The sequence below is a fragment of the Geotrypetes seraphini genome, chromosome 11, assembly GCF_902459505.1.
Source record: "Geotrypetes seraphini chromosome 11, aGeoSer1.1, whole genome shotgun sequence".
NCBI classification, from domain to species: domain Eukaryota; kingdom Metazoa; phylum Chordata; class Amphibia; order Gymnophiona; family Dermophiidae; genus Geotrypetes; species Geotrypetes seraphini.
The window spans coordinates 70374886-70396968 of NC_047094.1; the positions used below are offsets into that span (position 1 = coordinate 70374886).

At 43.7% G+C, this 22083-nt stretch overlaps 1 protein-coding gene across 1 annotated transcript in view; it reads right to left on the reverse strand.

The window, feature by feature from the left end:
• Positions 1–18205: 18205 nt before the first annotated feature.
• Positions 18206–22083, reverse strand: part of RABAC1 (Rab acceptor 1) — a 37684-nt gene continuing 33806 nt past the window's right edge. The window contains exons 5-6 of the mRNA XM_033914349.1: positions 19158–19259; positions 18206–19078 (exon numbers count right to left, since the gene is read on the reverse strand). Of these exons, the coding sequence (XP_033770240.1) occupies positions 18990–19078; positions 19158–19259 (191 nt within the window). The 3' untranslated portion in view covers positions 18206–18989. The remainder of the gene's footprint in view (positions 19079–19157; positions 19260–22083) is intronic.

The following is a 22083-nucleotide window of genomic DNA, read 5'->3' on the forward strand; positions in this document are numbered from 1 at the left end:
TGCAGTAAGGGCATCCAAAAAGTGTGAGAAAGGTGAGGTCTACCTGTGCTTTATCCCAAAGACTTTTTCTAGAACTTCCATGAATAATATGGAACTAGCTTATGTGGCTGCATGGATATGTATGTGTGGGGCATAGTTGCACATTGTTGTCCTGAAGCAACACACTTAAAACTCTCATAATTTACAAAAATTTAACAAATTTTAGAAAACAGAGTTATTTCTTGTTGCATTTTGAGTAAATTTATGGGTTCAAAATTTTTTTGGGTGTCAAACTATAAATTTGTGCAATATAGGGTTAATATTATACTGCGCCATTCAGTGATCACTGGATTCCCAAGGATCACTCACTATAACATCAGAAACACTCTCCCCATTCAAAAGCACTAAGGGCTCTATTTACTAAGCAGCATAAGAGCATTTTACAGTGGGCCGGTGAGGTAAATGCTCTTACGCTGCTTAGTAAAACCCAGCCTAAGTTCAATTTGGCCCCAAGCAACACAGGTTCCGTTACCAACTGTTGGAATAATTCTTCCTGTAGAGAATCCAGGATCTCTTTACTTCTAGATCCCGCGATAGGGATACCCCAATCAACATCTGGCACATTAAAATCACCTGTTAGTAGTACTTCCCCTTTCACAGCTATATTTTGAATGTCTTCAATTAAATCTCTGTCTACTTCTTCAGTCTGTGAAGGAGACCTGTATATCACACCAGTGTAAATGCACTTTTCATGCCCTCTTTCCAGACTGACACATGGTGTCTCTTCCTTCCCGTGTAGCTTTAATATTATCTTGGGCTGCATGTTAATTGTAATTAATGCAAGGATTAACATGTTAATTTTTAATCATGTGCAGCCCGCGGTAGACTCTTTCATCGTGTGTTTAGGTTTTTGGTTGTATTTGTTCCCAGAGTATTGTACCTTTTATCTTGTATTTCTATTTCAAAATAAAAATGTATTAAAAAAATAAAAAATAAATAATAAAATCATATGCAGCCTTTCTGCCTGCCCACCTTCCTCCCCCTCCCTTCCCCCTGCACATTATGGCATCTCCCCTTCCTCTCATTATGCCACAGGAGCAGAGAGGTCAGCAGCATGCCTGTGGCCACCAATACTTGCACTCCCCAAGCAGGGTCAGTTTGTCCATGAACTGAGCATGCTCAAGAGTACCGGCATCGGCGGCTGGGGGCACCCTGCACTTTCTTGGTCTTGAGGCAGCTTTGGGAATGGACCTCTTTGACTAGTGGGGCTGTGGTATCCCCACCAGCAAAGGTTTCATACTGGATGGACTGACAATATAACAATGTTGGACAAGGGCCTTCAACATATCAGACATCTGTTTGGCACAGCCCTGAAACAAGCTTTGCCAGCTAGAAGGTCTTTTGTGCAAATGATAATGACAATGATAAAGTATTCTTTGGAATAAAGAAGATGAGTTATTCAAAGATTCTCTGGATCAATAGTCTACAGACACAATTTAAAGACACTGGTTGCACTGCAGCTTGGCTTGATTTGAAATAACTCTTCAATTGAATACTCCACTTTCTGCTCGTGCAGCCATGGAATGCCTCTAGCTGTGCCAGTTTGACAATGACAAATCAACAAACTCACATGGATGATAAAGCTTTTTGAGAATTTAGTTCTACTAAAAATAAATAAGCAGCTGGAACTGCATTGCAGTAGTTGGAAGAAAAGGTTTAAAACTATGGATTAAATCTAAGGCCTTTTTGTAAAAAGTGATATTCCATGCTATAAAGAAATAAAAGATTATAATGACCATGAACTTAAATAAAACTTGAAAAAGGCATTTTTACTTCAATTTATGTATTTTATTTTAAAAAAAACACTGCCACTAATTTATTTATATATGTAAATGAAACTTGTGATCAGTATGGGGGGTCTACCAATACACCACAAGTAGGGACCTGAGTACTGCAATTTAATGAATCCTATATGCCTATACCTTGTTTTCTCCATGGAAGCCCCCTCCCCATCTCAATCCAAAGCTATCATATTAAGCAGGCTGTAAGTCCTGCATGAACTGCCCCTATCCCACACATGAAGGAAATCCCCCCATTGGCAAAATCTAAGCTACCTCAGCGCCCCTTTCTAATCCATTTCCCAGCTGATCCATTGCCCTCTAGTTCAAAGGGGATACAAGTGGTCCCCAGTCACTTCTACTCAGCTTATGATTCAAAACAGTGCTGACGACCAAGATGATAAAGGGGATGGAACTCCTCTCATATGAGGAAAGACTAAAAAGTTTAGGATTCTTCAGCTTGGAAAAGAGACGGCTGAGGGGAGATATGATTGAAGTCCAGAAAATCCTGAGTTTGGTAGCATAGAATGTTGCTGCTCTTTGGGTTTTGGCCAGGTACTAGTGTCCTGGATTGGCCACCATGAGAACAGGCTGCTGGGCTTGATGGACCTTAGGTCTGACCCATTAAGGCTAGTCTTATGTTTTTATGGCTGCCCCAATACTCTCTTTTGCTCCTTACTTGTGGGGCAAATGAGATCCTCTGGTCAAATGATGCAATTTTAATCACATGCTGGTGTTTCAGGAGTAACGGGGAATTGCTAGAGTGAATATGAGTAGGGTGCAGAGACTGGGGGGTCACAACAAGATTTTTAATATTTTTTCTTATATTAATTTCCAAGTTTTATTAAAAATTTTATAAAATGCTTATAAATGGCTTCTAAGTGATTTACATTAAAATAATGGTAAGAAAAACATATAGACATTACTAAGACAAATGCTAACTTACAAGAAAAAAAAAGGAAAAGGGGAAGAACTCCAATTTTTGACAGTAAAGTAAACAATAATGGTAAAAACAATGAGGAGGGGAGAGATGATAGCCTTAAAAGGCTAGTTTCAGAATGTTTAAGGGCCTGTCTAGGACTGAAATTGCATAATACAAAGATCTTAAGGTTCTCCCTTTTCAGAGTTTAATTCTGAAAGGCATCTTTGAACAGAAAACTTTTAAGCATGATTTTAAATTTATCTAATTGTGTTTCTTCTCTTAAGAAGGATGGGAGGTGATTCCAGGTTTGGGGCAGCTCTTCTAGTATTTATGTATTTTACACAGAATACCAAAACTGGTTCTTCGCAGATCACAATAAAAATGACTATTCATATCTAGGAAGTATAATTAAAACCAAACTCATAACGGAGCACCCATAATTGAATGCTGTAAAAAGAGTTTTCCAAACAGATATATCATCAACTTCTTATGAAAACCCTAAATAACTCCTTTCTGCTTTAATGCACAGAGGTTAAAGAGTTCCACATTACAGCAGCTTGATAGGATAATCACCTGTTAGCACAGTGCTTATATTTTATGTCTTTTGGTGAGGGAAAATTTATTGTATGAAGGCAGTGTTTGGTGGGGAAGAAGTGGTGGTGGTGTTAATTGCTAGGAGCAGGGCTTCCTCACATGACCAAAGAAATGAACAGTGATATGCCAAGTGGGAGCCCCCCAATAGTTTTGCTAATGGTACTTTCTTTCCTTCAGCGGGAAGGGGGGGGGGAGGAGAGGGGAGGGGAAGGGCTTTATGTGGGGCTTGTAGATCCTTTAATATGCTGTCCAAGAAAGGGGTGGGGACAGGAGCCAGGTCATTGGAAGGTATTAAGGTAACTTAGCATAGTGAAGTTCTTGGAAAAAAGCCATGTAACTATTTTTCTTGGGGTCTAATTAACTGTCACAGAGTAGAACTGATCACAAGGACTGTTGTGATTTGAGCTTCATGCTACTGCTTTCCTACCTAATGATCTACTTCACATGCAGTGCATCTGATTAATTAGTGAATTGTATCTGAGATTTTTTGGGGGGCAGAAATAGCACACAATATTTACGGATAACTAGTGCTATTTCCTAATACTGCCTGATAACATGTCAAGTGTTATGCAGCTTGATAAACAGACCAATCTGAGATACAAAAAGACTTTTTTTGTGTGTGGGGGGGGGGAAGGGCACGAGTTATGAAGGATATATCTGACATGCTCCAATTGTTGATTTGTGTGTCAGTAAGAGCCTCCCTGTAGTAAGATGTGTTATCTATGAGAGACTATTACTGCATGTATGTGGCAATGTGTGTACATGAGACTGTTGAGTTACATGTGTTCATGACTGTGGTGTTACTGTAACCACCAAGTTCTTTGAGGGTATGAGTGTTTGAGAAAAATATAGATGAAGACTGCAATGTACGCAAGACTGTTAAGCTGCAAGTGTACACTTGGTTCTCTATGTGTGAGACATTAACTGTAGTGCCAGACATTGAACTGTATGTGTTTATGATACTAGCTGTGCTGTATGTGAGAGATACTGTTAAGTGTGTATTCCAGCTCCCAATTTTGGATGTGAGGACTTATACCAACTGAAACCTGATGTAAATCTAATTCCCTCTAAATTCTATAACACTGCTAGGCAGATTAGCAGTTTTTTAAATAAATTCTTTGGAATACCCCTGAACCAGGGATGGAGTCTGCACTTATGCAGTCAACAGGGCAGGATTAATTCATCGAGGGCCCCTAGGCCCACAAGTACCTGTTCGGATCGATTACAGTTTAAGCAAATGTTAAAAACTCAGTTGTTATGTAGATGCCTTTCTCTGATGCTATGTGAAAGGGAGATGTTTAAAGACGAATCTGAACTATGAATTATGCTTTTGATTCATCAATGACTGATGATATGTAATTCTACTGTAGTTTCCTGCTATTATTACATTATATTAGTGATTTCTATTCCGCCATTATCTTGCGGTTCAAGGCGAGTTAAATGTGTGTACTGAAAGTATTGTTATATGTTGTCTTCTGAATCATTGTGAATGTTTTATGCTGTAAACCGCTTAGTTAAGAAATTTTAGAAATAAATAAATTTGAATTCCTGCGGGGACGGGGGACAAATTTGTCCCCGTGTCATTCTCTATTATATATATATATACATATATATATATATAAAATAGAGAATGACACGGGGACAAATTTGCCCCCCGTCCCCGCAGGAATTCAAATTTCCCAGCCCCATTCCTGTAACCACACAAGCCTCAAACACTTAGGATTTTTTTTTTTTAATTCTTTATTTATCATTTTAAGATATTTAACAAAATCAAACATTTTGTACAGCAAGATTGTCTGATCAAACACAAAGGAAACACACACATGCAGTCTTAAAATCGGGATGGAGGCGCTGCCAGGGGCTAGCTCCGAGTCCCTTTTTATTATGCTTCTAAGCTAATGACATCATAGTAACTCCCTCGTTTACACATCTCATGATTGGAGGTTACAAAGATACATGCATATACATCGTGATCACCCTCCCTTTACCTCGTGATCATCCTCCAACTCAGCACTTAGACAAGGGCCTGATTAACACGTGGACAGAGCCTGAGTCTTTGCACATATGCAAAGCCTGTGCAATGTCTGTCAGCTGATGTCCTTACCAAATAAGGACAGCTCAAATAAGATAAGCATGTGACAGTCCAAAGGTTATAATGCATACTCCTTAAGCCATCTTAATTAGCCTTAAGCTCAGGGCCTGCACGTAAGCAAAGTCTGATTGTTGCCCATATAAGGGATAAGGGTAAACCTGTGTCAGGTTAATATGTGACAAGAGTCTTGTGACCAAAGGGGAGGGGGGAATGCCTCAGCATTCTGTCTCAAGGTGCAAACCTTTATCCTTGCTTTTACTAGAGGGAAAGAGAAAGAATTCATACTTCTACACAGGGCTTCACAGGGCCTAGAACCGCACACAGGGCCTAGATCAGTATGCTGACCTGGCCTGGTTCAGAAAACTACCTGTGTGCTGACCTTGCCTGTGTTCTGATGCCCTGGATCAGAATTTATCAGACCTCCATCCCTACATAAACCATCTTGGAGATCAGTAAAGCATGGATAAGAGTATGCAAATTATGTTCCAAAAATAGTCCCCTAATTTTATAGTTTTCAGTCCTAACTTCACCTACTCTTAACAACTCTAAAAATGACAAATGATCTACTCTTTACAACTCTAGAAATGACAATGTTTTTCCATTGTAACCCCCATTTATAAATCTTTTGTAATCCACCTTGAACTGCAAGGTAATGGCGGAATATAAATCTCTAATGTAATGTAAAAATGCTAAAAGCAATATTAAACTATCTCGCCATATAATCCCAAGTGTGCTAATAAATCATTGAGTCCCCACCAGATTGACCACTGAAACACAATTCAAAATAATGTGTTTTCAATAGAGTTTTACATTTTTTACAGTTGTTTCTCCTTGAATGATCTTGGGCAAATTGTTCCAAAGGGATAGGCCTGCACTGTGGGAGTACCCAAGTCTGCAACATTGCAGCATGCTAATCACACTAAAATGGTCAAGTATGCAAATTTAAAACATGATGGTCCTTATGTGATGGTCCTTGTGCCTCCTTGTTTTTGCCACATTCCAGACACTGGCCTCTGCTTCCCAACTCTGACTGCAGAAATAAACCATCAAGCAGATAGAGCAGCAGCAGCCCCGAGGTCCCTGCCAGTGACATTATGATAAAGGAAGGCTGTACAAACTAACAGCAGCTCTCATATAGCAGCTGTCCTACTAGCAGCAGCAGCTGCCCTACTCTACAACCATGAGAGAAATGAGCTTTGCTGCTTCAAGGGTAAATAATCAAAATGTCAGCTACCTCTGAGTGACTGCTGTACTCCTCAACTACTTAAGTTTGTTGTTTTATTTTTAAAAACTTAACTCATCTGAAACCATGTACAAGACTGTGTCACTACAGAGAGTCAAGCTTATCACCTCACAAACTGCTTCCAAAGCTGCTGCACGAATCCATATCTGAACCATATAGTGAAAGCAGAGAAATGCTTAAGAGAAAGGTTGCACCAGATTCCTGTAAGGGGAATGAAGTTAGTGTTGAGATTTTTTTTCCCTCTGCCTCCATCTGCTGGCAGAGAGACATAATCCACTTTTCAAGACATAGTAACATAATAAATGAGGCAAGATGAAGACCAAATGGTCCCTTTAGTCTGCCTGGTAAAGCGTTCTCCTTCAGCTATACAAGTCACCATATGAATTTTGTTAGGACCAGCTGGACAACAATGAAACTAATAAATTAGTTTTCAAAATATCAACTTACTCATTTCCTCTTTTGGTATTTTTCCTAGATTAAAACATTTTTCACTATTTTATGCTTTCTTGGTATTCAAAGTCCAGTAGATCCTGGTGGAAGCACTCACCTTGCTCCTCTGAGTATGCACCCATGTGCTCCTTAAATGTTTCAAGATGAGAACCAAGGACATGGACTTTGAGAGACATCCTACAGCCCATTTTACTGTAATTCTTCACCAGATTCTCAACTCCATGTAGTTTTTGGCCTTGTGATTACTCTGAAAGCCACAAACCACTGTGACGAAGCTGTTCCAAGCCGCTTTCTCCTTCCTAGTTAGCTTCCTAGAAAATTCCTTACACTCCAGGATCTTCATTATCTGTGGTCCAATGGAGACACCAGCTACGACCTTTTCCTCAGATTAGGGAAGATGTCTTGAAGGTATTTGAAAGATGCCAACTCCTTAGCTAGAACTCCGACAAATTGTATCATTAGGCCCAATTTGATGTGCAGTGGTGGCACCAGCAAATTCTGGGAGTCCACCAGTGGTTCCCATTTGACGTTTCTCCCCACAGAGAACTGTCTGCTGTGGACAGTTCTGCCTTTGATAGTGCACCTTTTAGTCCCTGCTGTCCAAAAGGCAGAGATAGTAGGAAAATGTGGTAAAACTACCTTGGAGACTCATTAGGAATGCCATCATTTTGAAGTCTCTGATGACCTCCCAGCTATAATCATCATACTTCAAGGCACCCAGTAAGACCTTGATGCTGTTGTAATCATCTTTCAGGTGCACTGAGTGAGCCAGTAGAAGAGACAGGTACTTGTTGCTGTCATGGAGCAGCAAGACTTTGATGCTCCTGGATGAGCTGTCAATGAAAAGATGCCACTCTTTTGGGTTACAGGCAATTCCAATTGCTTCATACTGGTCATATTGTGGCAGAAGAAGGTGGAAAGCGCTTGGTAATGCTTCCTCTAATATGCAAATTGTACATTTTCATCCAACAAGTTCTGCTGCTTGCGCCTAGAAATCAAAAGGGGCTTGGAATTAATCTAGAAAGTTCTGCAAAAAAGGTAAATTTCAAAATATCAATGTCCTGGTTACAAAAGCAAAGTCTAAGGGGAATGATAGCCATTTTACATACTTTAGTGGCATGGAGTATCATTTTTGATAGGATGTCTAAGTCCAACTTTGGACATTTTCCACAAGAGGTCCAAAGTCAGAGGTGAAGAAATGCCATTTTCAAAAATGGAAATACTGCTAGATGTTCAAAATTTTATTTTCTATTTGAAAATCGCTTACTTAGACATCTTGGCTGCCAGAATTTCCAAGCCTTAGGATGTCCAACTTTATTTGCCATTTCCAACCACAAAACCATCCAAGTTCAAACCATCTAAATCCAGACCATTTGGAAGTGGGAGGAGCCAGCATTGTAATGGACTGGCCACAAAGACATATCAATAGTGCAGTGGGACACCTTAAAGGGCATTACTATGAACTTCACATAAAGGGCGCCAGAAGTAAATCTCACCATAACCCCCTTATAAATGTATGGTGAGTGTCCAACACTCCCCTAACACCTACTATACCCACCTATCTACCCCAATAGCACTTATGGCTACAGTGGCACATATATAACAGGATTTTGGTGGCTTCACTTTCAACCATAAATGTAATGGTTAGAATGGCTTATGGGCCTGGACCTCCTCTATGGCTCACTATCCCTCTCATCAGGCTAGTTACTGTGTGATGCTCTATGTTTTCCATACCAGGTGCTGCTGTTCTATAGACAGGTATGTACTGTTTCATTCAGATTTCAGAAGTGGGAGGGGGGTCAGTGACTACTTGGGGAGTGTTGGGGTCATAACTGAATCCCTCCAGGTAACTGCTCCTGCCCCCTCAGTTTATACAAAAGCAATCAAGTTGCACTGTAACTGGAAGGAGGAAAACAGGGAAAATTCCCTGACACTTAATTTTGTTCTATTCTGTAACAAACATAGTAAAAAAAAACATTATAACATGCAAACTTGTGCAACCAACACTAATTATGTGTAAAGCTCGTAGGCACTCACATGACCTGCTATCAAGCAGAGACTTAAACCAGACTGTATGGTCATGAGGATTTTCCTATGCATCATCATGTTTTTTTCCTCTCAGCTTCTCTGAGAGACAAAAAGTTCTTCAAATCCAGATTGATCCTAAGGCAAAAGGCAGGCAAATCCCATACACAGGGTTGGGCTTCGAGACCACTAGATTACTGAGTGCAATGTATCTAATGCTTCTGAATGCTAGGGACGTACCAAAACAGTCCCCAGAAACTAGGGCGGGCCCGCTTAGTCTGCCTTCAAAATGGAGGACCGAAAGCGGCATCTTTCCTGGTTGTTACATCCACCCTATACAACCTAGTAAAGATATGAAGGGTAGACCATGTAGCCACTCTACAAATCTCCTCAGGCGAGTCAGCCCTAGCCTCCACCCAAGAGGCAGTAACCCCTTTAGTGGAGTATACTTTCAATGCGATTGGTGGCTGTTTACCACAGCCAAAATGACAGAGGAAAATATGCCCTCAAATAGTGAGAGTGAATTAATAGCCCCTGAAGCAAGTAAACAAGGAAAAAGGACCTCAAAACACCTAGATGCCAACCAGTAAGTCTTTGCTAGGATATTAATATTATCAGAGGTCCAAAAAATCTTGTTTGATTTTAAAATTCTGATTTTATCTTCTATAGTTTAATGTTATATACTGGTATCATTAGTATAATTGTACAACTCCACTTGTGTAAAAAAATAATAGCACTTAGCTTAAATCCATCCGATGGTGGCTCAACCATTTTACAATTAGCTGCTTCATCAAGGACAAACTTTGTAAAAAGATTTTTTTTACACACCCACTAGCATGGAATTGCTAAAATCGACATTAATCTTAAAGAAAAAAATGACAATACTGATTAAGATGAAAAAAATATCTGGGTAACTTTAAAAATATATCCATTGTGAAACAATCTGTACGTATATCAATTTAAGCAGTACACCATTTGCTAATGATTGGAGTGAACGGTAGTTGTGTGCTTCATTCAAATTAGCACACACTCCAAAATACCATTGGTCATTTAAACAAATGCCGACAATATAACCAATCAGAATCATCCTAAAATGTAACGTATTCAAGAAAAAAGTCACAAAAAATGCCTTCCACTCAAAGCAATCGATCCGTTCATGCAAGACGTTACCTCGCAAGTCTGCCCCACTTCATTCGACGAGCATTAGTAATGTTAATTTTTATGGGTCCTCAGAACATAAATCCCGTATTAACACCAGGACGTTGCAAGCCCCTATAGTTCAGCACTGGCTTGAGAAAGGCCATGATATCCAACATTTGAGATGGAGAGTGATAGAGTGTATGAGTGATAAAGAGCTGGAGGGTGATTGGGAGGGGAGGTTAAACTTTTTCGAACAGCGTTGGATCTACCGCCTGAATACGGTAGTTCCCAAGGGATTAAATAATGAATTAGAATGGGCTTCATTAATATGATTTAGGTTCCAGGGGACGTTTGTGAATTTTGTCTGGTATAACTAACCTGGTAAATAGTATTAAAGGGGAGGAGTAAAGTTTAACAAACTCTACGTCACACAATGACGTCCCCAATAGTATGGGACGTGGTTGTCATGTATACGTATAAAACAGCTGACTAAAAGCGTGACCGCCATTTCGTCTGACGCATTGGTGGGAGAATATGATTTCAAACGGTAAGAGGTTGAAAGTTTATAATGAATATGGTACACTTAATATAAGTAATATGGTAAAAGGCTAGGCATTTAGGAAAAATACACATATCTTTTATTTTTCTAGGGAGAGGGAGCCTTGATAAAGCCCTGTCATTTGGGCGAAACATGTTGGATAACTGATGTTTTCTACCCTCCCGACTAGCGTCATTAAGCTAAGTACTTTTAGCATATTTATATTTAAGTTATATTAATAGCATTTATGAGACATATAAAAAATATAGGTCCAGTGATGAAAGGGTGCATAAAACCCCGCACTATGAGATACATTTGAGTGCGTGGTGGCCCTCTGAGGACCCATAAAGCACAGTTACTTACCGTAACAGGTGTTATCCAGGGACAGCAGGCAGATATTCTTTACGCATGGGTGACGTCACCGACGGAGCCCTCGGTACGGACCTTTTTAACTAGAAAGTTCTAGTTGGCCGCACCGCGCGTGCGCGAGTGCCTTCCCGCCCGACGGAGGAGTGCGTGGTCCCCAGTTAAGATAAGCCAACTAAGAAGCCAACCCGGGGAGGAGGGTGGGACGTAAGAATATCTGCCTGCTGTCCCTGGATAACACCTGTTACGGTAAGTAACTGTGCTTTATCCCAGGACAAGCAGGCAGCATATTCTTTACGCATGGGTGACCTCCAAGCTAACAAAGAGGGAGGAGGGATGGTTGGCCATTAGGAAAATAAATTCTGAAGTACAGATTGGCCGAAGTGCCCATCCCGTCTGGAGAAAGCATCCAGACAGTAGTGAGTAGTGAATGTGTGAACTGAGGATCAGGTGGCAGCTTTGCAGATTTCCTCAATGGGTGTAGAACGGAGGAAAGCAACAGAAGCGGCCATAGCTCTCACCCTGTGGGCAGTGACAGCACCGTCCAGTGACAGACCGGCCCGAGCATAACAGAACGCGATGCAAGCTGCAAGCCAGTTGGATAGCGTCCGTTTAGAGACCGGTCGACCTAGGCGATTAGGGTCGAAGGTCAGGAAGAGCTGAGGGGACAAGCGGTGAGCCCTTGTCCGATCAAGATAGTAAGCCAGGGCACGCTTGCAATCAAGACTATGTAATGCCTGTTCCCCAGGATGTGAATGAGGTTTCGGGAAAAAAACAGGCAACACAATGGACTGGTTGAAGTGAAAAGCCGAGACCACCTTGGGAAGGAATTTGGGGTGGGTACGCAGAACCACCTTGTCATGGTGAAAAACAGTGAACGGTGGGTCGGCGACCAGTGCATGCATCTCACTAACCCTCCTGGCAGAGGTGATGGCAATGAGGAAAAGCACCTTCCATGTTAGATGTTTGAGCGAAGTTGTGGCAAGAGGCTCAAAAGGAGGTTTCATGAGGGCTGATAAAACCACATTCAGGTCCCAGACGACCGGAGGAGGCTTTAGAGGTGGTTTGATATTAAAGAGGCCCCTCATGAATCGGGAAACCAGAGGATGAGCCGTGAGAGGTTTTCCGAGGATAGGCTCATGAAACGCAGTGATGGCACTGAGGTGGACTCTGATTGAGGTAGACTTGAGGCCCGCATTGGACAGGGAGAGCAAGTAGTCCAGTACAGTTTCCACCGCTAAAGAGGTGGGGTTGTGATGATGACAGAGGCACCAAGAGGAGAACCTGGTCCACTTCTGATGGTAGCATTGGAGGGTGGCCGGTTTCCTGGAGGCGTCCAAAATGAGACGGACAGGCTGAGATAGATTTCCTGGAGAGGTCAGCCCGAGAGAAACCAAGCTGTCAGGTGGAGCGAAGACAGATTGGGATGCAGCAGAGACTGACGTTGCGTAAGTAGAGTAGGAAACACAGGAAGAGGAATGGGCTCCCTGACGCTGAGCTGAAGCAGGAGAGGAAACCAATGTTGGCGAGGCCACCGAGGAGCAATGAGAATCATGGTGGCCCTGTCTCTGCGGAGTTTGGATAAAGTCCGCAACATCAGAGGTAGTGGAGGAAAGGCATAGAGGAACCGATCCGTCCAGTCGATCAGGAATGCATCCGGGGCCAGACGGTGAGGAGAGAAGAGTCTGGAGCAGAACTGGGGCAGCTGATGATTGTGAGGAGCTGCAAATAGGTCCACCTGTGGAGTGCCCCAGCGAGCAAAGATGGAGTGGAGCGTGGGAGGATCCAAAGTCCACTCGTGAGGTTGAAGGATGCGGCTGAGATTGTCGGCCAGTGAGTTCTGTTCGCCCTGGATATAGACAGCCTTGAGGAAGAGACTGCGGGCCGTGGCCCAAGTCCAAATGCGGAGAGCCTCCTGACAAAGGAGGCGAGATCCGGTGCCGCCTTGCTTGTTTATGTAGTACATGGCGACTTGATTGTCTGTGCACAGGAGAAGGACCTGAGGGCAGAGAAGGTGCTGGAAGGCCTTGAGAGCGTAGAACATGGCTCTGAGTTCCAGGAAATTGATGTGATGTCGACGCTCCTGTGGGGTCCAGAGTCCCTGGGTGCGTAGATCTCCTAGGTGGGCTCCCCATGCATAGGGGGAGGCATCCGTGGTGATGATCATGGAGTGAGGGGGTAGATGAAAAAGCAGACCCCTGGAAAGATTTGAGGAGTTCAACCACCATTGTAGAGATCGCTGAAGAGACGATGTCACAGAGATGGGATGAGAAAGAAGATTCGAGGTCTGTGACCACTGGTTGGCCAGAGTCCATTGAGGTGTCCTGAGGTGGAGTCGCGCTAGGGGAAGCACATGCACCGTCGAGGCCATGTGGCCCAGGAGGACCATCATCTGTCTGGCAGAAATGGAGTGATGAAGGAGCACCTGACGACAAAGGTGGAGCAGAGTCCGTTGACGGTCGGAGGGGAGAAACGCCCTCATTAGTGTAGTGTCGAGAACTGCTCCAATGAACTGAAGGCGCTGTGTGGGAAGCAGATGCGACTTGGGGTAATTGATCTCGAACCCCAGAAGATGGAGGAGAGAGATGGTATGATGAGTGGCTTGTAGCACAAGTGGAGACGTAGGCGCTTTCACTAACCAATCGTCCAAGTAGGGAAACACCTGGAGGTTGTGAGACCTGAGGAAGGCCGCCACCACAATGAGGCATTTGGTGAACACCCTGGGTGATGAAGCGAGGCCAAAAGGTAGCACCTTGTACTGATAGTGGCGGTGGTGCACCTGGAATCGCAGGTAGCGACGTGAAGTCGGATTGATCGGGATATGAGTGTAGGCCTCTTTGAGGTCCAGGAAACATAGCCAGTCGTGTTGAGAGAGAAGAGGGTACAGCGTGGCAAGGGAGAGCATCCTGAATTTCTCCTTGACTAGACACTTGTTGAGGTCCCTGAGATCGAGAATGGGACGGAGGTCTCCTGTCTTCTTGGGAACTAGGAAGTAACGGGAGTAGAATCCCCGGCCTCTTTGTTCCGGAGGTACTTCTTCGATGGCATTGAGAAGAAGGAGGGATTGGACCTCCCTCAGGAGGAGGGGGGTTTGAGTTGAATGAGAAGCAGACTCTACGGGAGGATTGTCTGGTGGAAGAGTCTGGAAATTGAGAGAGTAGCCGTGGCGGATGATGTTGAGGACCCACTGGTCTGATGTGATGACCTCCCAACGGCTGAGGAAGATGTGGAGCCTGCCTCCGATTGGCTGAGGAAGAGGCAATGAGGGTGGAAGACTGGCTAAGCCCTGGAGAGAGGAGTCAAAAGGGCTGAGATGGTTTGGCAGGAGGAAGAGGCTTGGCAGGTTGATTAGACTGTGCACGAGCCTGGGTGTGCTGGTGTTGACGGGGCCGCCTAGGTTGCTGTGAAGGTGGATTGAGCGGCCTAGCGGAGAACCTGCGCTGATATGAGGCCTGTGGTCTGTAAGGACGAGCAGGCGGAGCCTTTTTCTTTGGTTTTATGAGAGTGTCCCATCTGGTCTCATGGGCTGAGAGTTTCTGCGTGGTGGTATCCAGGGACTCTCCAAATAATTCATCCCCAAGACAGGGGGCGTTGGCTAGACGGTCCTGATGGTTGATGTCCAAATCAGAGACCCTGAGCCAGGCCAGGCGGTGCATAGCCACAGCAATGGCAGATGCACGGGAGGTGAGCTCAAAGGAATCATATATAGAGCGCACCATAAATTTTCTCAGTTGGAGCAGGCTGGAGATATGCTGCTGGAATAGTGGAACCTTGTGCTCCGGCAGGTACTTCTGCTTGGCGGAGAGTTGAAGGACCAGATGTTTCAAGTAGAAAGAGAAATGGAATGAGTAGTTGTTTGCCCTGTTGGCAAGCATGGCATTCTGGTAGAGTCGTTTGCCAAACTTGTCCATTGTTTTGCCTTCTCTGCCAGGAGGGGTGGAGGCATAAACACTGGAGCCCTGAGTCTTTTTTAAGGTGGACTCCACCAGGAGAGATTCATGGGGCAGCTGGGGTTTATCAAATCCCGGGATTGGTATAACCCTGTAGAGGCTATCCAGTTTACGGGGAGCCCCGGGGACAGTAAGTGGGTTCTCCCAATTTTTATAAAAAGTTTCCCGTAGGATGTCATGTACGGGCAACTTTAGGAACTCTTTGGGAGGTTGATCAAAATCTAATGCCTCCAGGAAAGCCTGTGACTTCTTAGAGTCAGACTCTAGAGGCAAAGATAAAGCCCCCGACAACTCCCTGAGGAATTTAGAAAAGGAAGATTGCTCAGGCTTAGATGTGGTATCGGGGGCCGAAGGCTCTTCGTCCGACGACGATGCGTCCTCCTCGGTACCGGGAGGGGATTCTTCCCATAGGTCCGGGTCTCTGACATCGGTGTGCGCGTGTCGAGAGACCGGAGTGGAAGGCTCGGTATGGTGAGTTTTAGACAGAGACTTGCCCGAGCGTGCCGAGACGGTACCGGGGGATGAAGACCTGTGTCTGTCTCGGTCCCGGGAAGAACGGTGCCGGTCAGGGTCACGGGAAGACCGGTGCCCTGTCCGGTCCCGAGGAGGATCGGCCGTCGCCAAGGCGAGACTCTCGGTACGGGTATGGAGATGCGACGCCGAGAGAATAGGCATGGAGGAGTCCAAAGGTACCGATGGAGTGGATACCGGTTGGACGGTGCGGGGCTCGGGCCGGTCTGGTACCGAAAGCAGCGGTGCCAAGATAGAGGGCAAAAGCTGCTGAAGTTGCTGTTGCAGTTGTTCTTGCAACTTGTCCTGGAGGATGGCCGCGATGCGGTCATCCAGGGGTGGCACCGGAACCACTTTTTTCTGTTTTGGTTCCATGGGTGCCGCTCTACGCCCCGGCAATGAGGAGGCCGATGACGAGGCACTCACCGATATCGGGGCGGAGCGTTTTTTGGGTCGGCGTGGAGCCGAAAGGACCGGTGTCGCCACCGAAGTGGGAGGGCGCTCAAGGGTGGAAGGCTTCTTAGCCGGCTTACCTGGCGCCGGTGGCGCCGATGAAGGATCAGGCGGTGTCGAAGTGGTCGGTGCCGATTTCGACGGCACCGCAGGTGAAGAAGTCGAGTCCATAGTCGGGCCGGTGCCGAAAAGTAGATTTTGCTGGATCTGACGATTCTTCAAAGTGCGTTTTTTAAGAGTGGCACAGCGGGTGCAGGAGTCCGCCCGATGCTCCGGTCCCAAACACTGTAAACACCAATTGTGTGGGTCAGTGAGGGAGATCGGGCGTGCACACCGCTGGCACTTCTTAAAACCCGGCTGCGGGGGCATGAATGGGAACACGGCCTCCGCAAAATCGAACCCCGAGGCCTGGATAGTGACAACAGGCCCCGCCGGGGCAGGAACGAAAAATAAGAAAAAATAAAGTTTTTTTTTTTGTAAACTGAAAGCAAAAAGCACCCGAAGGTGAATAAAACGAAAAAATAACGCGAGCGGGAAGGCAAAATAGAATTTCAACGGAGTTGAAAAAAATACACGTCTTCTTCGCTCCGCGGAAACGAGGAAACTGGGGACCACGCACTCCTCCGTTGGGCGGGAAGGCACTCGCGCACGCGCGGTGCGGCCAACTAGAACTTTCTAGTTAAAAAGGTCCGTACCGAGGGCTCCGTCGGTGACGTCACCCATGCGTAAAGAATATGCTGCCTGCTTGTCCTGGGATAAAAATTAACATTACTAATGCTCGTCGAATGAAGTGGGGCAGACTAGCGAGGTAACGTCTTGCATGAACGGATCGATTTATGATAGTACTCTTCATTCAAAATATAGGTGAAGCAAGTGCCTAGGTTTCCACTCAAAGCAGGCATTTAAACCTGCTGCTTCTAAACTTTGCAGCCTGTTGATCCAGTATTCTTCATTGTGACAAATACTGATTCTGATCACCACCTCTTACATCAATAATGAAGCATCGTAATTCAGAAAAATCATGTTTGTTGCTTAAACAGTGCTGGACTAATGAGGTTTTAATCTGTGAACTTTTAATACTGGATCTGTTCATTTATTTGTTTTAAAAGTCCTTATGGTTTTGCGCACATAAATCTTATTACAGGGGCATTGAATGATATGCACAGCACAGCTTTTAAAACAGGTCTAGAATACAATGTCTAAGTTCTGTGAATTGCGCATGAATCTCAGGATCATGTCTACTTTTGGGCACCATATATAAAATCCAGGGGTAAGTGTGCACATAGCTGTGGAGTTTGAATGCGAGACACTGACTGTAGTGCTATCTATGTACATGCATGACTGGAGAGAGGGAGAACATAAGAATTGCCGCTGCTGGGTCAGACCAGTGGTCCATCATGCCCAGCAGCCCTATTTGAGTCTAGCCTTAATTGCGTATGTTCTGGTTCAGCAGGAACTTATCTAACTTTGTCTTGAATCCCTGAAGGGTGTTTTCCCCTATATTTTCTCCGGAAGAGCGTTCCAGATTTCTACCACTCTCTGGGTGAAGAAGAACTTCCTTACGTTTGTATGGAATCTATCCCCTTTTAACTGTAGTGCTATGTGCAGCATTTTCTCAGCATGATCTCTAATAATGATTTTCACCTTTCTCCAGCATTGGATACATTAAGTAGAAAATTTGTTCCTGTGTAATTGAAAAGTCCTGATAGACAAAGCGGATATTTATAACCATGAAGAACAGAACAGTGTGTACCAGCTACTTTGAGACATGCATGCTGAGTAAAATGGTCAAAGTGCTCCCAGACTGAACAAGTACCCTCAGCTTCACAGCACCCCAGGAAGGGTATGCACTAAGCTATATGCATGCCCTGTTGTGTTATGATTATTGTACAACTCTTGACATGTTCAATGGAAACAGCCACAACATAAGACAGGGTGTGTAATCCGTCAGCTAGACAAAGGCAAGGATTTAGTGTGGCAGGGATATTGACTAATTGAGAAAGACGACTGGCGTGATGACTCCCTGAGGGAAGTGAGAGGCACATCTTGGAATATGCCCTATTTATGAGACTTAGGTAGAGGAAAAATATCACAGAACACAAAAGAAACATGAAATATGTTTTGTATTTTATTAGCACTTAAATAACTGTGATTAATATTCAAATGTGCATCATTGGAGACAAGAACATGTCCATCACACTGGCCTCAACAGCAGTAGGGAGTGTAACAGGGAATCAGGCCTACCATATCTAGCACAGGTCTGCTTCTATGAAAGTCCCCAGCTAACTGCTCAAACGGTTGCCTATAATATGTAATCAGTCCACACAATAAGAAAAGGAGGCATATACTGTATTACTAAACATTTAGAGAAAAAGGGCCCCCACTAATTGCAACACTGTTTCTTATCCAGTTCCCAATACACATGCTATACTGTGGGACTATCTATTACGGATAATACACCCACTCACCTTACTGTGTGAAATTCATTAATTAAACTGTATAGCTTTCTATAAAGGGCCTGCTTGCCTCACCATCACATACACAAGTGAGACAGACTTGAGTATAACTTCTGTAAGCAGTTCAGTTAATTAAACTTGTTTATCGCCAAGCTACATAAATACACATACAACAAGCAATCCCACCTAAATCTTATTCAATACCTGGTCCTAACCTAGCATGATTAAAATCTCCCAGAGAGGTCATTTAATGCAAATAGCCAAGGAATGCCATTCCTAGAAAAGTGCTGTATATCACCCCTCCCACTCAAGAAAGGATAAATCTGTGAGAAAATAAAGAGGAATAGAATGTTTATTGAAGAATGGAGTGAAGAGCCATTTAGCTGCACATCACAATCTCTGGGGCTGGGGGAGGCTCCCTCTCTCTTCCAGTTCACACTGACTCCATCTGCAGCTCGTCTACCTCTGCAGACTCCAGCTCATGCAAAGCGGCATGGGATCCGATGGACACTAGGGTAGCACCTGAGAAGAAAGGGATGGAAACATCAGTGGCAAAACAGCACGAAGCCCTAAACCATAGAGAAGGTAGAACCTCACTCACCTAAAACCCAGAACACAGCTGAGCCTGCACCAGCCAACCAGAAGAAGGGGAAGGAGACAGCACCAGCTAGACCATACTGATGTGCTGTACTCATCTCACGACCTAGAAGAAATAATGCCTGCTATTAGCTTTAAATTTAAATGTAAATGCTTTTATTTTGCACTTCATAATCAGAAAGATCACCCAATAATAAAACAACACAATGATATACCAGTGGAAAGTATACTTAAATAAAGCTATCTTTCAAAAACCACAATTTTGGTTTTGGTTAAATACAAATCACAAGCAGAAAAACATATTTAAAAAAAAAAAAAAAAATCAAAGCATAATATAAAATATGTGAAATCAGCATTTCTCACTGAAGCAAAGGCCGGTTGATGCATTTGACCAGTTCTCAAATTTCCAACTGGATGGTTTCAAGTTTGTTTAACATTTATGTGGCTTCAATAGGACAGTTGTTGGAGAAATTGGATGTATATTATCGCATTATGTGGATGACATCCAATTTTTTCCCCCCAGTGCAGATAGGTATTGGGTATGAGGTCGGAAAACTGACCAATTGCATGGGAGAGTTTGAAAATTGGATGAAAGCGAATAAGTTGGTTCTAAATTTGCAAAAAAACAGAGGTTATGTTTATTGGAAGGGATCAATCACTATTACAAGTTAAAGAGGTGACGTTGAAAGATGTGACGTTGAAAGATGTGACATTGTCAATTCTGCCATACACGAGATTGTTGGGGGTTTACTTAGACTCTGGCCTTACAATGCAAAAACATATGCTCCAGATTATTAAGGGAATTTTCTTCCATATGAGAACCCTTGCTAGAGTTACATCAATGTTGTCAGTATCTGATTTTTGAACAGTAGTGCAGAACTTGGCAACATCTAAATTAGAGTTTTGTAATGTGCTGTTAGGCATTACTAAACCTAGGATACGAGCATTACAAATAATTCAAAATACAGCAGCTAGAATGACTGCTGGAGTATCACATATGAACAGATCTCTCCTGTATTGAAAAACTACACTAGTTGACAGTCTCTTGTAGAATTAAATATAAAGTGTTGATAATCATTCATCAAGTGGTTTATGGTGAGGCGCCCTGGTATCTGACTCAAATTTTAAAGATATGACAACTCAATCTTTGAGACCAGATATAGAAAATGACATGGGGACAAATATTTCCCCATCACTGCAGGAACTCATTTTCCCGTCCCGGCAAGTTCTTTTCCTGTCCTTGCCCCATTCCTGCAAACTCTGTCCTCATCTGCACAAGCCTCAAACACTTTAAAAGCATAAGTGTTCGAGGCTTGTGCAGTTAAGGCAGAGCTTACAGGAATGTGGCAGGGGCTGGGACAGTGACAAAAGTTGCAGGGATGGGACAAGAAAATTGAGTTCTTGCAAGGATGGGGAAAATTTTGACCCTGTGTCATTCTCTAATCAGATACAGCAATAAGATTAATTATGGAATCAGTGAATAATGTTTGTCACATGAAAACATGGTCTACAGCTATATCTGTAGCTTGTCCTCAGGCTATGTAGTAAATGTGAAATCATTTAAAAAGTTGTTGAAAACACATTTGTCAAAGCATTTTTTAGAAAGAACATTTCTGGTAGTAGTCCTCCTCTGAATTTTAGATCTGTCCTTTACTGTGTAAAGGATTTACTGACAGCAAACAGTTTATGATGACTGTAATGTCCTGCAAACTGAGATATATTGGCAGTTATTAGTTTGTTTATATAAGATATATATGTAATCTGTTTAGGATTAAGTGGAATAATTTTTTTAAAAATAAATATCGTATTTTTCTCTCCATAAGACACACTTTCTCCAAAAAAAAAGTGGGTGGAAATAAGGGTGCATCTTATGAAGCGAATATACCCCCCCTCCCCCCGGTACCTTTTTTTAAACTTCCATTGGTCTAGTGCTGTATTGGCAGGAGCTTTCCGTGCTCCTGCCCCTCTCTCGCTGGACGCCTGTCCTCTCTTCCAGCAGAGCGGTGGACAAGGCAGGCAAGTCGCAAGAGCTGATGGCAGCCATTCAGATAGCGGCGCGGGACCAGGCAGGAGCACGAAAAGCTCGTGCCTGCTTTGTGCGCCACTCTGCCGGAAGAGAGGACAGCTGTCACCTTGAAATCCAGAAGCAATGTTTCCAATCCAGCAAGTGCCTCCTGATGCTCCTCGATGCAAGTTTCAGATTCCATCAGCCTGAAGCCCAACTCAGCAAGTTCCCTCTGCAAGTCTATTATGAGGGTCAACAGCTCCATATGAACAGCTTTAATATCCATTTTAATCTCTTCAAGAATCTGATGAAAATCTGCCTTCGGCCCGTCTCCCAAGGTACGCTCCACCAGCATAATCAAGTCAGAGGCCTCATTCTGCGGAACAGAAGCATAGTCTACCACTATATTGTCCTGTGCACAGACCTTTGTGATGTGGGGCATATAAGCAAAAGCCGCCAATTCCAACTGAATTTTTGCACTTTTTTACATCAGGATCCACAGGGGCCTGGGTACTGGGGACTTGGGCAGTGACCTCAGCCTAAGGAGGCACTGGCCTGAAAGCTAGGGGTGCAGTTATTCTCTAGCCCCAAATGAGGAAGGATACTGAAAAAGAGCCCTTGAGAAACCCTTGAGAAAGCCCTTGAGGGTGAAACGGGTCCCATCGGGGCATGCTAGAGACACTGCATTAAAAACAATAAAGAAACTGTGCTGTCATTTGGTTTTTATTTCTGATAAAATATTACAGAAGTAAATAATTAGCTGCATTTGACAAAGGAGGATATGACATGAGCCTAGTCAAAACATCCACACTGGATCTTTGTATTGATATAAATGACTTTGAGCCTTGTTGCCATCTCATATTTGATCCTGTTGAGTGAGGATTGCTGTGTTGTGGTTGTTTCCATTTGAGCCTCATCTTTTCAT